The sequence below is a fragment of the Chinchilla lanigera genome, unplaced genomic scaffold (genome assembly GCF_000276665.1).
Source record: "Chinchilla lanigera isolate Chin_1 unplaced genomic scaffold, ChiLan1.0 scaffold00009, whole genome shotgun sequence".
Taxonomy (NCBI): Eukaryota; Metazoa; Chordata; class Mammalia; order Rodentia; family Chinchillidae; genus Chinchilla; species Chinchilla lanigera.
In genome coordinates this window covers 28,809,110-28,824,533 of record NW_004955410.1, presented here as the reverse complement: position 1 = coordinate 28,824,533, position 15,424 = coordinate 28,809,110, and the positions used below count along the sequence as shown (strand labels likewise).

Below are 15,424 nucleotides of genomic sequence, written 5' to 3'. Positions count from 1 at the left end.
GAGGCCGCCCCGGCCACCCCGGGCGTCCCGGCAGGGGGCAGCGCCCCCGCGTGCCCGCTGCTGCTGGCGGACAAGAGCCCGCCGGGCCTGAAGGGCAAGGAGCCCGTGGTGTACCCCTGGATGAAGAAGATCCATGTCAGCGCCGGTACGTGGCGCCGCCCGGGAGGCGCGGGAGGGTGGGCCGGGGCCAGGCCCGGGTTCAGGGTCAGGGCGGGGGTCGGGAAGGGGGCCTCGGGAGGGGAGCCCCCCATCTGGCCCGGGATGCCGTGGGGTGCGGGTGCCTGCGCGCCAGCCAGCAGCCTGATCCCAACTTGAGAACCCTCTTGTACCCATGGTCCCTTTATCGGGAGATTTACGAGACGCCAAACTGTTAGGGCAGTAATTATAGCCCCCATAAATTTAATTGCCCTGGCAGAGGCTTCAGGCCATGTGTCTTTGAAGCTTTTCTTCAGCCCCAATGCCCAGGACCATTCTTTATGGCTCTCGGGTGTTTCCCGTTGTCAATAGCCTGTGAAACATTTTCTTTGCGGTTTTATGTATCTTGCGTGAACTTGGTGTCAGCTTATTATATAATGATGATGTCCAATTGCTCTTCCCCACCCTATCTTCTCTCTCCTCCTCCTTTCCCTCTGTTCCACTCCCTCCTCCTCGGCCCTCTCCTTCGGGGTTCTGGGCGCTCAGTGAACCCCAGTTATAACGGAGGGGAGCCCAAGCGCTCTCGAACCGCCTACACCCGGCAGCAGGTCTTGGAGCTGGAGAAGGAGTTCCATTTTAACCGCTACCTGACCCGGCGGCGCCGCATTGAGATCGCCCACACGCTCTGCCTGTCTGAACGCCAGGTCAAGATCTGGTTTCAGAACCGGAGAATGAAGTGGAAGAAAGATCACAAACTACCCAACACCAAGATGCGATCCTCCAACCCAGCCTCCACCCAGGCCTCTTCAGGCCCACCAGGGAAAGCACAAACTCAGAGCCCGCAACCCCATCCCCACTCCCTCCCTGGCGCCTCCACCCCCATCCCTTCCTCCATATAATCTTCTAGACACCTAGTTCAGTTTCCATCCCTTATCTGCTTTTCTCTTCTCCTACCCATTTCGCCACTTACTCCTCCCCCTCCTCTCCACTGTAACAGACACCAAAATAAAACCTAGCTTGGTGAAAAGATAACCAAAAGGAAGAGATTATCCCCGGTAAGAGCATGAGCTGGTTGCCACCCAAGAGAGGACAATTGTTCAGGATGCTGTTTGGTGGAACAATCTGCAGGCCTGAAGTAGGCTGCCAAGTTTGGATACCTGGGAAGGACTACTTGGCATCAAATACATTTGAGTTGTCTAAAGTCAGCTGACAGTGCATGCTGACTGGGGAAGTGTATATTTGCGCAAGCAGAATAAAACAGACCCTTTCTCACCTTCTTTACCTTTCCCTCATCCATTAAGGCAGCTCATACAAGGTTGTAATGGACTGAATAAATGAGTAGATACTGTGGACCTCACAAGATTATTTAATTCTCAAAGTGTGTAGCTCTTGATGGTATGTGTGACTGTTAGTTTCCCTTTCTTGCATTTATTTAAGATATTGTCATTGAGATACTGTTGTCTTATTCTGGGGATCTACCTTTGGGAAGAGGGGGATGCATTTCGACACATGTGCAACTGTACAAATTGTGATATGGCTGTATAGAAAGCCATGAGCTAAGAATAAACTTCATTTTAAAAAAATATTTAAAACCTAAGAGACATTTGTGTGTTTCCTAAGCTTTTCATTAAAAAACCAAAATCTTCAAAAAACTAAAACACCAAAATCCTGTGGATTGAGGTGCTTGACCTTGTATGTAAAAAAAAAAAACCTTGTAAATGGTTGAGCTGTGTTCACATGGATTCTGACTGCTCATGTAATTTGTGAGAGAGAGAGTGTGTGTGTTCAACTTGAGCTGAACTCTCCTCGAGCTTGACCCGTTGTGGAAATGTTCCAAAGAGCAAGAAAGCTCTTGAGCTCTGAGAGGGCTCCTCTTCTCCCCAAACTTGGCCAGGCTTTCAGGCTTCAAGTCTCTGTAAGTCATAGGAACGTGTCCTTCCCTGCAGTGAAAGGTGAAACCATATAGTGCAGTGAGCCCAGGAGTTTCTGCAGCTGCTCAGCACACTGAACTCTGAGCACACTTGGAAAGAAGTGGTCCCTTTGGTATTTGTTGCACCTTCACACTTATTAATCTGCCTGTTTCCCTGGAGATAAAAAATAGTTTGTGCAAAGGGTTGAGATTGCTTTTTGTTTCTTGGCTGATCTTGAGGGCCTCTTCATTAAGTACAGCTTGGAAAGTTTTGTGTGTTTGCTTATTTCTCTTTTTTTTGAAAAAAGAACTTTCTAAGTAAAATATATTTTTATAGTACATCCTCCAAAATATCTTTTAAGGAAATAAAAAGTACAATGACACCCAAAACATACCTCAAGCAAAGTAGACCTGGAAGTTTACTGTTGGAAGAAAGCCAAACTCTGAATTATGGTCACTTTTCTTAAATGCTTTGGAATCTTACTTCTGGAAATCTAGAGCCACATGATTAAAAATAACTCAGTTCTCAATTACTATAACCCTAGTATATTTATACTGACTTAAACTTGGTGGTTAAGGCAGAGAATGCACTGCAACATGATGCAGAAAAAAAATACACTAACTCTAGGATATTAGAATTGTCAATCAAAAGTGCATTTTTTTTAGGTCAGTAGTAATTTTAATGGAAGTGAGAGGGTGTGTTCACTTATCTCTGCAATATCAGGAATTTAAAACCCATTTTTCCAGCATGGTAAAATGCTTAGCCAGTATCACTGCTGGTATCCCTTTCATTCCTGCTGCACTGCATGTGATATAAGCAAGGGTGGCCCCTTCTCTACCTACAACCAGATTTGTGAGAGAAGTGATGGGTGCCAGTGCAAGGGGCCAAGAAAATCCAGGGGAGAAAAAATACACACACACACACACACACACACACACACACCCTCAAATCGGGAAAAATCTGGCATAAAGTGCATTTTATAAGGTGTGAACGGGTGCCAGGCATTTCTGGAGGCAATGCAAGTGCTGCTGAAACTTATTAACCCTCCCCCTATACACGCACTTGTAAAACGAAATTAAATCATGCTGAAAATAGCAATTTTCCCAGGAATCATTAATCACCTCGTACAATAAATACTTCTTTGTAATTCAACAGCAATTCTGAAAGGCATTCTCTGGGAAAAGTCTGTGAAGGAGAGAGGGATCTTCTTGCAAATAATGTCTCAGGCAAAGGCATAGCATCTTGGCTATCGGCTGAAAATACAAATACCTAGACTCTTGGTGGAAATTGAGTGTCAAACTGCAATACCTCAAATGGCAGATTATCATCATTTAAGGTAAATTCTTATATTTCTCCTTTGTGGGGAAGGAAGGGTATGGGGATATTCATTAGCTTCGTGCTGGAGGCAGTAGTATAAAGGTAAAGGGGGTGATTTCTTTCTCTTGCTCTTATAGTCTATCCAGAAAAGGAAGAGAGCATCAAGACCATTTTTGTGATATTCTAGAATAAAATGCCATTTTTATTCAAAATGTATTGTCAAGATATTGGTGAAGTTTATAAACCAAAATTATCAAAAGCGATCCAAATCATTATGTCATTTTTTCACAATATTTTGTCTGTTTCAGATTTTGCCTTTAAGGGAGCTTGTAATAACAGCTTAGGAAATCTCACTTTGTGCTTCAAAATCGTGCATTGTCTGCCCTTCGCTAGGGCAACCGTAAGAGTTCACTGAGAGGACAAATTTTCTATCTCATTAGGTTTTTTTTAAGGCAAACCTTACTAACCCCTCAAACCCTTGACCTTTAAAGACAGTATTTTGTGTAAGCTCTATATTTCTCCTACTAAGATGACCCTTACACATGGTCTCCTGCTCTCTCCCTCTTTTTCCCTCCCTCTCTTTAAGACACACTCATCTGCTTTAGTCACAGAGCCAAGCTGTGCATGACTCTGGAGATAAAAGTTTTGTCAACATCTGAAATCAACCTAAATCGGATAGGAGACACTTTAATGGTCACAGTTTGAATTAAGTACTTAACACACTCCCCCTTGAAGAAAAATGGCACTTTGCAGGCTTTCTTCCCTAGTTTTGCTGAAATCTACGATATACCCGGTGTTTTATTACAGCAGGAATTCAACTGTGACAGGCATAGTAGAGTACTTAATACCCAGGATGGAGCTTATGAGAAGATTACCTAGATATATGGGGGTAGGCCTTCTGCACAGTATCTGTCTTTATATCCAGCTGTTCCAGGGTACCCCATTCCCCCCTGCTTCTCACTCTTTCCCCAAGGGATGGGAATCACCATATCTCCTGAGCCTCCAGTTCCCCCACAAACTTCCAAGCTGCTGCTCTTCTCACTGCTGCCTTCCTTCTAGCAGTGCCAGTACAGAAATAGTGCCAGTACAGAAAAATCCCCAAAGAATAAATGAAGTAAATAGAAATCCGAGGCTTCCCACTTGAATGAGTGGGTTCTGTGCAAGCAATAGGGTATCTTTGGCAACTCCTTGGTCTCTGCACTCCTAGGCACCATCTTGCATTAGAGAACTCAAGCTCACCTTTCCTAACTTGATGCTCCTGATACCTATTCTCCACAATACACCTCTCCAAGAGTAACTGCTTTGGACCTCGGAAGGACAAGCTCTGGAAATGAGGGAGGACGAGGAGGAGAAGGAAAGAGAGGAAGGGGGAGTAGGGGGGGAGGAAGAGTAAGAGGAGTTGTGTGTTTTGTCTCCTAGTCTGCAACTTCTGGCTGGGAACTCTGGCATCTTTTCTGAAGGTTCCAAACTCATGGATCATACCCTGCCCCTTTCAGGCCAGCCTCCTTCTCTCTAGATATGCCTCCTAGAACTGATAGAGAATCCAGGCTGAAAGACTCTCCAAGTTGAAAGAGACCTGGAAATCATTTGGGTTCACTATTCTCGGTTTATATATGAGGAAACTGAGGCAGCTAAATAGTCCACCTCCCCATGTTTCTGATGTTAATGAGTGTGTAGGCTGAAAAGAGCCTTTGGTCTCACCATGGACCTGGATATGGTAAGCACACAGTCATTTTTCTCCCAACAGAAGCTATGCATGCCTCTAAGAGAATGGGATACAGTATATATCTGAGCTTACCCCTGATGTGCATAGCTACAGGTGTGTATAGCCTGGATTTAGAAGGGTAAGATCTTGCCTGATGTACCACTAAAGCTGCCCTGGGAGATTATGAAACCAAACTGCCCTAGACTTGGCACTCAGTCAGGTGGCTGACCACAGGTCTCAGGAGCTGATGGATATCAACGTGCCTTGCAGAGCAGTGGGTTCCCTACTGTCCACTATGCTTCTCGCCCCAGAATGACTAATTCTGCTGTGTTCTCCCTGTAATTTCTTTTGCGGTTGCTTACCCCATCCGCACAAGGGTGAATGTGCTCAGGAGGCCTAGGGAACAAAAAGACCAAACAGGGACCCTGGTTGCAGCTGATAAAGGTGTAATGCCTGTTTGAGGGAGATATTGAAATTGTAATCTTTGAGGTCACGTGACTCATTAAATAATTAATGCGGATCGTCTGGAATGGATCGGAGTCGTCAGGGCCTCATTAGGAATGAATCTCTCAGAAGTGAGACTCCAACTTCCTATTTGATTTTTAAATACACGCACCCTCAGATTTATCTTCAAAGGCTTTTAACTCCTTCAGGAAGGCAAGAGGGAGCCCTTTAGCGAAGAGAACCAGAGCTGGCGTGCTCTGGCTGGGTCGTGGTGCTTTTCTGCAGCGTTCCTGCGAGTCCAAGGAGCGCATTGTGGCCGGGGGAAACGTGAGTTTGGGCTCGTTTTTTTTTTGTGGTCACATCCTGGCTTTGGTGATGAAGTGGGACGGATGCGCAGACAGTTGGTAATGTTCTGATTCACGCTGAGGAAGGCTGCAGAGATACCACAGGACGGGCGCGCGGCTTTGTTCAATTTTCCGGGCTTTCATAAATCAACTGCGCTGGGCGAGCGAGGGAGCAAGCGGACGCCAAAAACGCGGAGAGAGGCCACGGCGGCGCGGCGGCAGCGGCCATTGCGGAGCGAGAGACCTGGCAACATCTCTCTTTCTCTCTTTGACTCATTAGTCTGAAGGATTTATAGGGAACGGCAGCCATGAATATTAGACTTGGGAATAAGGAAATAAGGACAATAATAATAACCATAATAATTACAATACTCAGCTTGACTCGAGGTGGTGGTGATGGTGGTGGTGGTGATGGTGGTGGCGTGGCGGTGGACGGTGGCATAGTGGATCTTTCTGGGGCGAAACTGAGCAGCAAGTGAAGAATGTCTAAGCGCCCGCCCCCAGCTCGGGTCGTGCCAGGAGCCCCAAGGCTGGAGGCTCTCCCTTCCACAGCAGGGAGGGCAAGTTTGAAGAAGGGAAAGGGGCCCAGCGTGGATTCTGAGACCTCAGCAGGGATGGAGGTTAAAGGCTCTGGGAGGAGTTGTGGCAGAAGCAGTTGTCAGTTTGCTGCCCCTTGTTCAGCATGCTGGGGGCTCTGCAGCCGGGAGTCAGAGGACTTGCAGCTCTCTGGTAGCCCCTCTGGCACGGATGCAGGAAAGGCAGAAGAGGGCTGTTTTGCAGCAGGTCAGAGTCTGAGAGGTTACCTAGGTCTGGGTAAAGCACTGGTGGATTCAGGGTTAGGGCTGTAAAAATAATGCCCCACAGTCCCAGCAGAACTCACCAGTGGATTCTCTGTTCCTTTCCCAGCGTCTTCTGCCCCCAGAAAGTTGGCTGAGGGTTCCAGGATCAGATTTCCTGGTTAGAGCGCAAGAGAGTGTTGCAAATATTGTGCGGTGTGAGATTACAGTAGAATCAAGGCGTTTTTTTGGCTGATTCCTAACTGCTAAGCAGGCCCCCTGACTGAGTATTGACCGGCAGCCTGCCCTAGTCTTGCCCAGTTTCCAGCAGCAGTAGCTGGCCTGCCAGCCCAGCAGCACCAAGAAGTGGCCGCCCAGTGCTTGAATGAACCAGAGGACAAAACCTCCCAAGACTGCCTCTGGTCTGTGGACTGAGCCCGAGTCTGATTTCGCGCCAACAGAAATGAACGCTATTAGTGAGGTTTCGGGAGAGTCCTGATTGAATGCTTCTAGACAAGGCTTCCCTTTGTTAGCAAAAGAAAATAAAGCGTGCATTCACATTCCCCAAGTTGTGGTGCATGAGGAGCCCTCCCAGCTGACTTGGCACCACCAGCAAAGCCTCTTCTACCTCTTTCCTATCTTCCTTTGCCATCTAGCCCATTTTCTCCCTCCTCCCCTGTAAAAGAAAGAAAAGAGAGAGTGTGGGTGTGGAGATGGAGTATGTATTTATTTTACAAAAATAAATCACCATCTTCGGGTCATTTGTAGACTGGAACATTTCGAGCTATGAATGCCATCGCATGGACGAGTGCCCTGGCGACTCCTCCATATCCGCGTCACCCCAGGGCCATCCTGGCGCCCGCGCAAGCCACATTTTCAACTCTGGTCCTCCAACTCTCTTCCCTTGCAGCCACCGTTCACCCTCTGCTGTTTGTTTGTCCGCAGAGTGCCTGGACACAGGAAAAGACGATTCCCTGAGCGCCTGGAGCTGGAAACAATTCCTGGTCCAGATTTAAACATCTTTGGAGGTAAGCAGAACTCTTCGCGCCAGAACTCTTCACGCCAGAACTCTTCACGCAGGACTTTGCACCAGGCAGTTAGGAAGAGTTTGTTCTGCCCAGCCCCTGGCAACTACAGCAGGTTGAAAGAGGTTCTGGTCAATATTTAACTTCAGAGGAGTTTTGGAGCTGGGTTACCTACAGCTGCATGCCCAACAATGCCGGGCTTGAGGCAGACAAAGAGTCTGCCCCAAAGCCTGTAATGGGCAGGAGGAAAGCAGGAGGATAGCGGTTGTAAAGCCAGAGATGGGGTTAAGGAGGTGGAGGGGATGTGTTTGTTTTTTCCTGCAAATCCCAAACCACTGCATGGAACTGCAAAGCAAAAGCAAGTAGAGGCCACGGGGCGGGTGTGGTGGCTGCTGCGTGGGCTGAGTTGCTTGTCCATTGAGGTGTCTGCTGCTTTGGAAATTGCCGCCAGTCTCAGTACTTGGTTGAGGAAACTTGCCTTAGAGCCTTGTGCTTTTCAATTTCTCTGATCCTTTTGCTTCTCCATAGCAGGAGAGAAGTTCCTGTATTTCCAATGTGTAGGCCTTCACAAGTAGCAGATCCTCTCCAGTCTTTCAAAGGGGCTGATCATAATTTTCCTTTCCTATTGGAATAAGAGAAAACTCTTTAAAATTCTTTTCAAGTTGTGGCATAATTTGTTCTCTTAGTTTGGGATACAGGGAGGTAATTACTGTGGTTTATTACCTTGTAAAAGATCCATAAATTACATGCCCATTTGGGGGAGGGGCTGTTAGGATAAGAAGTGTGGTATAAAGGAATGAGTTTGCTTTGTTCTTTAGGGAATTATTGCTTTTAAAAAGTTTCAAGTTTTTTTTTTTAAAGTTTTGAGATTTTGGTTTGTATTCCCTAGGTCCGAGTCTTTCCTGAAATTTGCTCCCTAGATAGAAATCAAGTTGTTAATTAATTGTAAACATGCTATTCTGCAATGCTTTAAGGCTGGTGTATTGTAAAAAGTGTATCTGGATACACTTTTTATTTTATCAGATAGAAAGTTAACTGAGTAATAGTAACTGGGTTATTTTTTCAACTACTGTATGTCTGTTTATATCAAATATGATGGGATGTTTCGGGAACTTGCAGCTCATTGTGTACATCTGATTTGCATCTCTGCAAATGACAGAACAATTACAGGTATAAATAGCTTCAGGAGTGCCTTGACACAGGAAAAAGGGCCATGTGTATAACATGATATACACATCCACATGTGTCCAGAAAACTTGGAGCCCATTTGTACTGCAATCCCACCCACAGGAAATATGTTAAATAATGATCTATCATCTACACACACATCTACACACACACACAGTGAGCTCAGAGAGCCGTACCTGACTCTCAATAGAAAAACCACTAGAGTTAATAAAAATGTTAAGTGTAGTTTTGATAGGGAAATCAGATTGCATTGTTTGAGTACAGATATATCTAATCTGCCAACAGCCCTGCAAATATTGACTCACAGTCTATATCCCTGGGTGCCTACTCCTTCCAAGCCAACTTTCCCTCTAGTTTGTCTCTGGAGGCCTGGATGACAGAATGAAGTTCCCAGTGCTGGGCAGGTTGGAGGCTGGAGTGAGTGAAGGGGGTTCTGGCTGCTGGGTTTGTAAAAAGGTCCATAGCTTTGTTTCAAGAAAGTGGAATTCAGAATAGTGAAGGAAGACTCTCAGCTTGGCTTGTGCTGCCCAATATTGCTCTCAGGGAAGCTGTTTTTGACCTCAAAAGTTAGAGTTCCTTTGGCTTCCTCAGATTTTTCCCTTCTCATTCCACTGAACCATCCCATTCTATTCCATCCCAAGTCTTTCATGTTAATTGTTAAACAGCAGTTGGAGCATTAACTGGGATGTTAGAGGCATGGAGGCCCCAGCCTGGAGTTAGGATGCCTCTGGGCCTTGCTGGCATTATGGCATTTGTCTGAAGCAGTACCAATGACTTCTACCACTGATTAATGGCTCAAGAGTTTTGATTTGCTCAAAACTGTTCTGAGAACTCTGAAGGGGGGCCCTTCTCATCTTATAGTTGATACCTTTGTAGAAACTTAGGGGGTGGGTAGTTGTTAGCAACTGAGGAATACTTCCCTTTCAAGTCATTTTCTAGGGTATCTGGAAAGCTCAGGGTGAATGATTGAGGAGGGAGGATAAGGAGCAGAGGGAAGGAGAAGGAGTACACTGAATCCTTGAGGAAAAGATAATGCATTTTGGAAACCAGCCCCTGGCCCTGTTCCTCATCTTCCAATTCAGAGAGAGCAAGCTGTTACCTGGGGTATCACGGTCTAGCTTCCGGCTTAGACCAGAGCTGGGAAAGTTCACATAGAGGTCTGCTTTCAACTATTTATTAGGCAGAAATACTACTATCAGCTTAGGCCAGCTCTTACTTCCAAGAGGTTGTGTTATTTTTTATTTCCCTTCTGAATTGGGCACCCCCATGCTAGATCCATGCCCCCTTACTTGGGGTTTTAGATTCACATCGAACCCTCTGTTCCCCTCTAGGGGAGGAATCATCCACAGTGTCCTGCAGCTACTGTGGAGCCTCATATTTAGACACAGGCAGCTGAAAACTCACTCTCAAGGAACAAAAGGATATATATGGCATGAAAAGCCCACTGTCCTTAGAGCACTCAAAATTCAGAAAATATTGGAAAGGGGAAACTTTTTAGACAGCTGGTGAAAGAAATGAGTGAACAATGTTACCAAGCAGAAGGTAGGACTAGGGATGTGTGAGAGAGAGCCAGTTTGTTTTAGCCAGGTTCTTCCTGAGCAAAAGGGTTCAGCTTAGTTTCTGTTGGTAGATTTAGAGTTGCCTTAGGGGAGGGCAGACAGACCCACCTGCTGAGAGGTTCCCAGGCTGTCTTATAGGTTAGCATAAGGGACATCAGTGAAGGTTAGTACTTTTTGTTCCCTCTTGCAGAGGCAATTTGATAATTTTCCCTTATATTTTTCATCTTTAGGAACCTATAATTTCATTTATCACTCAGCTATGTATTGAGAGAATAAATGAGTATAGGCTTGACCAGGGCATTAGTTCCCTCCAGGTTTTATTAAGCTCTGACCCACCACTCTATAGCCAAGCATACCTTACCTAGTGGGTTCCCACTGAGCAAAACCAAATGGAGTCAGAGGAGAAGCTTTAACATTTGTCAGGTTATTATAGGCCTTTTTGGTTTCTCCGGTGGCTATGGTGTATTGCATGGGTGTTAGCTAATTCCATACGATGGCAGGCTATGAGGAAGTCTACTGACCAGACCAGTCATTTGTGGGCTTGGCTCTTGCCTTTTGACACTCTGGCCTCTGAGCCAGAGGCAGCTAGGGAACTTGGGTGTGCTGGATTCAGCTTGTCCATGGATGAGAAGCTATGGATGACAAAGTTAAGTACTGTAGAGTATAAAATAGGCAGCATTACTGTCTCCTTGTGTTTTGGTGTGCATGTAAAAAAATATAAGCATCCTTGTGTGGCATGAATATGTGTGTGAGGGGGGGGGTGTTGCCCCCAGCATCCTACTACTCAAAACTCTCACAGACTCCTGGACAGAGTCCCCCACTTCCCTTCCCACAAAGCCAAATGTTCTGCTTGGAAACCTGGTTCCTTTAGTGATTCCCTATTTCAAATAAAAGGATTTAAGTTGACGTATGACCACGTGAGCACATAATACAGCGCATTATTGTGGCATTTGGAGCGGAGACCCAGGCAGTCTTCGCCTGTGATTACGTTTTCTAGATTCTCTACAGAGCGAGAGCTTTTTCCCCCACCCCCACACATCCACCTCCTCCTTCTCCTTCCCCTTCTCCGGAGAGCACTCTTAAGAGCGGGTTGCAGTTTTCAGCACTCATGGAGCAGTTCTGGGCGAGCTAGCCAGCCGATGAGACTGGAGGCCACACCAGGAGGATGGAATTTATTTTAAGGTATTTCCGCTGATTGTTCATACCTACAATGAGTTATAGCTGGGAGAGACAAAGGTTAGGCAAGGAGACCCTGGCTCATGGACAGGACCCTCAACCTTTCTCTTCCTTTGTTTCTCTTTTAGAACTGAAACCATTTAAAGGCTTTCCAGTAGTGCCTCAGACTCGGAGTTTAATTCCCTGAAAAGTATTGCAGGGTGTAAAGGAGGGGGGAACTTAGGGGTTACTAGGTGGGCCCATAGTCTTCAGCACTAGGTTGGCTTTGTCCACTGTAGCGGGCAGGGCTGGAGTCCCAGGAGCCAAGACGCAGCAGAGGGATGATCCTGAATGGGCAGCAGCGGCAGCTGTCGGCATAGGCTGAGAGAGAGGTGGCCAGTGCCACTTGGAGAGCAAGACCTCATGGAAGGGGTGGAGGCTGGTGGTTGAGAAGAAGAATCTCTCTAGGGTTAGTTGTGTTTGTGTTTGCCTGTTGGGGATGGAGGGTTTGGGCTGACCTGGGCAGCCTAAGCAGATGGGAGAGGGAAATCGATGAGGGAAATGTGCAGATGTGCTGCCATTTTATTGATGATGCTTCCAGCCACTTTATTCAGTGCTAGGTTGCAGGGCATGCTTCCCCTGCTCAGCCGGACCTAAGGCGCCGACCCCGGAGGGTGAGCCATTGTTTCCCTGAACACCATCTGCCTGAGGAGATGGAAGACAGCTCAGACCTAGGAGAGGCTTGGGGTGGTGGTGAGCAAGTTTATCACCTGAATCCTGGGTTAATTTTGAATTTAGAAGGGTGCAGGGGCTAGATTTGGGCTTCATCAGTGTCCTGAGTGCTCTGTGTATGTCCCCAACCCAGGTCAGATAATTCAAGAACTGGCTGTGCACCTTGGGTTGGAGGGGTGGCTGGAGACAGTCCTCAGGAAGCAGAGCCAGACATCTCTCTGGTTTTAGAGTCCCAGAAACACAGCAGCAGCCAGAATGGAGGCAAAAAAGAGTCTAATTGTATGCTTCTAAATTACTGGGAAAGCCTCAGCTAATTGGGCTTTAGGGACTCCACAGTCCTGGGAAGAGTAGAAACTCCTTGGAAAGGTAAAAGAAATTCCTGTTTTCTTTTGCTCACAGAGCAGGGAAAAGGGTGCTTACAAGGAGTTAGGAATTTAATTTGCCTCGTTGATGTTTTAAAAATTCATTTCTTTCTTAGTTAAAAAAACAAAAAACAAAAAACAAAAAAAAAACAACTCAAGTCAGGCTCCCTATTTGAGTAAGATTTACTTCCCAGAACGGAAGGGCTCATTCTGCCCTCCCTGAGCCGGCCTCCGCGGTAACCATGTTTAACTGAGGCCATTTCAAGTGCTTTAAAACACCCCTTGGAAATAAAATGTAAGCTTTAATTGCTGTTCAATTACTTGTCAGCATTTCATATGATTTATGACCCAGTTCTGGCGCATTTTTGACCCAGTTAAAGACTCATAAATAATATAGTTTCACTAGAAAGAATGAGAAAGGGAATAGAGGTTTGTGAGAGGCATCTTTTTATTGTCACTTCATTGCCAGCTGCTTGAATAAATATCTAGCGATGGACTCTCCGAGCTGGTTTTGTATCAAAGCATGCGTGCTGAGAAGCCAAAAGCTGCCTTTATAGAGCACAGGTTGATTTTTCCTCTCAGGAAAGATCTAAAGCCACTTCACAATAGACAAGGCTGGTCCTCTCTACCCTCAAAATTCCAGCCTCACTCTCACAGGCAAGTATATTCCCTCAGTAATTTGCCTCCTTGTTTTGGGATTTTAATGCCTGTTCCTGCCAATAATTGCTCCTCACCTTCCTCCCTGGCTGCACAGATGGTCTTGGAGCTTTGAGGCCCTCGCAGAGATATGCAGTACACCCTCTTAATGGTAGAAAGGAACCACCACGCACCTTCGCTGCTCCAAATACTCTTCTACTGCTGAGAAACTTTTCTTCTAGTCCCTTTGGATGACAGATCAGGAAACATGGGGACCTGGGGAAGTTCAAGGACCCCATAGGGTCCTCAGAGCAAAGAAAGGCTTGGTGGGTTTGGAGGAGCCGGGTGAACTGCTGTGAGATTTGGCTAGAAGGGGCACACATGCGGTGAGGAACGTCTGCAGGCAGAAATCAACAAGCGCATTTTCTCTTAAAAAAACAATAACCAACCAACAAAAACTTTCCGCCATTATAAATTATTTTTAATCATCTCGTCTGCGGTTGCTCCAAAGCCAGTCCTTTGGATTTCAGCAGTCATGAGGCAGGCGCACCGGCAATCTTCCTGCCGGGACACCAGACGTTGGACTGGAAGTCTGAGCCCCACTTCTAGCAGTGGGGCCGAAGCCCAGAAGCTACCTAGTTGGGGGAGGGCTGAGGCCTGGGCCGAGCTGAGCTCCTGTCCAGATCTTCCTCGGCTCCTCAGGTCCAGTCGCCACAGTTTGCGCGGCTTGGTCTTGGTGCTCTGGAAAGGTATGCGCTCCGGGAGCCCCAGCCCTTGCTGGAGTATCCTCCGCCCAGACGATCCCTTCCCCGGGGCAGGTTCTCACGGAGAGCTGGCCTCCCCTGCAGCTGGCTTAGCTGAGAAGGCGGTGAGAGTCGCGTCAGCAGTTTGGAGGAGAAAGTGCGGGTTGATTATTGACCCACGCCTTCTTTCTTTAAATGCCACATCCGACCCGGCAGGTTTGAAGAGAAAATGCCGCCCAGCGGATTTTTGCGGCTGGCTCTCACCTCCTACGCGGCCCAGTTCCCCCTTTCAAGTTGTGCCGCCGCAATATGCCATAAGGAACAAGTGTTTGCTGTTTTGCGCGCTGTTTACAGCTTTGGGGCGCCGAGTCATAAATCTTGCCCAGCCATAAATGACAAAAACCATTGGTATGCATGAGGCCACCCTGGCCCGAAGTGTTTTTTGATTTGTCCCTTTCCCCCTGGCTTTGTTTTTGCTCTAACGTGACACTTTGGCTCCCTGACAGTTTAAACATACTACTTATATTTTTAACACCTTCCTTTGAGAAGGACTCGCCGTGGATGCCTTGGAATTGCACGAAAGCGCCCTTTCTCTCTTCTGGCCTCACTTGTACTCTTGCAGAGTTTGATTCAACAACCTGGGAGCTGAGGGAGCTTTTGGAGGAATACCGTCCTCTTTAAAGTTGTGGCATATGGCCAGGACAGCTCGGGCCTCTTCTTTGCTCAACGAGGCCACTCCACTAATTAGGGTGGAATATCGTCTGCCTGTGCTGGGGTCAGAGCTTTCTCTGTCCTTCCCATGGGCGAGCCGCGTGTCCACGCTGTGCAGTGGGCACAAGAGACCTGGAGACCCAGGGTTCTAGGCACCCTTCTTCGTGCCTAGTCCAGAGAGCTCGTTTCACTGCTGGGACAAACGCGCATCTCCCCCAGCACACTTCCCTCCTGGCTGCCAGGATGTCACTAGTTTCTGCCTAAAAAGATAACCAACAACAGTCCAGTTGGCTCTTGGGGAAGTCTCTGGAGAAAGGCCCTATCCCAGTAACCCAAAGATCGGGAGTGGCAGGTGAAGTAAGCTGCCCAAAGTCTGGGGAACTCATTTCTGCTTCTCGCTTTCCTCCTTGTCCCACAGCCCGTAACATCCAAGGCCGAGGGTTACGGGGTTTCTCAAACGGATTCCTAAGAAATAGAGCCTAGGGAGAGAGCCCCTTTGTGAGAGCCGTTTGTCCTCATTAGCATAATTTTCCTGGACTTTAGTGACGCCCAGGAGCGAGGGGAGGGAGGGCGCTGGAGGTGGGGGAAGCCGCCCTCCTCCCGCCGCCGCGAGCTCCCCTCTCTCCCTGCGGTCCCTCCCCTCGCCTCAGCCCCATCCCCCACGCCGGCCCGCGCTTCCCCG

At 47.4% G+C, this 15,424-nt stretch overlaps 2 protein-coding genes across 7 annotated transcripts in view; both read left to right on the top strand.

Annotated features, from left to right (window-relative positions):
• Window positions 1–1,720, top strand: part of Hoxa4 (homeobox A4) — a gene marked incomplete in the record, with an annotated part of 4,481 nt that extends 2,761 nt beyond the window's left edge. The window contains 2 exon segments of the mRNA XM_013510609.1: window positions 1–145; window positions 682–1,720. Of these exon segments, the coding sequence (XP_013366063.1) occupies window positions 1–145; window positions 682–1,034 (498 nt within the window).
• The window catches only part of Hoxa3 (homeobox A3), a 44,688-nt gene that overhangs the window by 22,072 nt on the left and 7,192 nt on the right, over window positions 1–15,424 (top strand). For 3 of the 6 annotated variants that reach the window (XM_005377456.1, XM_013510612.1, XM_013510611.1), the window contains exon 3: window positions 7,577–7,659. The gene's annotated coding sequence lies outside the window, so the exon portion shown is untranslated. Of the gene's footprint in view, window positions 1–3,291; window positions 3,382–3,568; window positions 5,839–7,576; window positions 7,660–11,502; window positions 11,586–15,424 lie in introns of those variants that run through there. The other 3 variants (XM_013510610.1, XM_013510613.1, XM_005377453.1) reach the window with 3 other exon arrangements.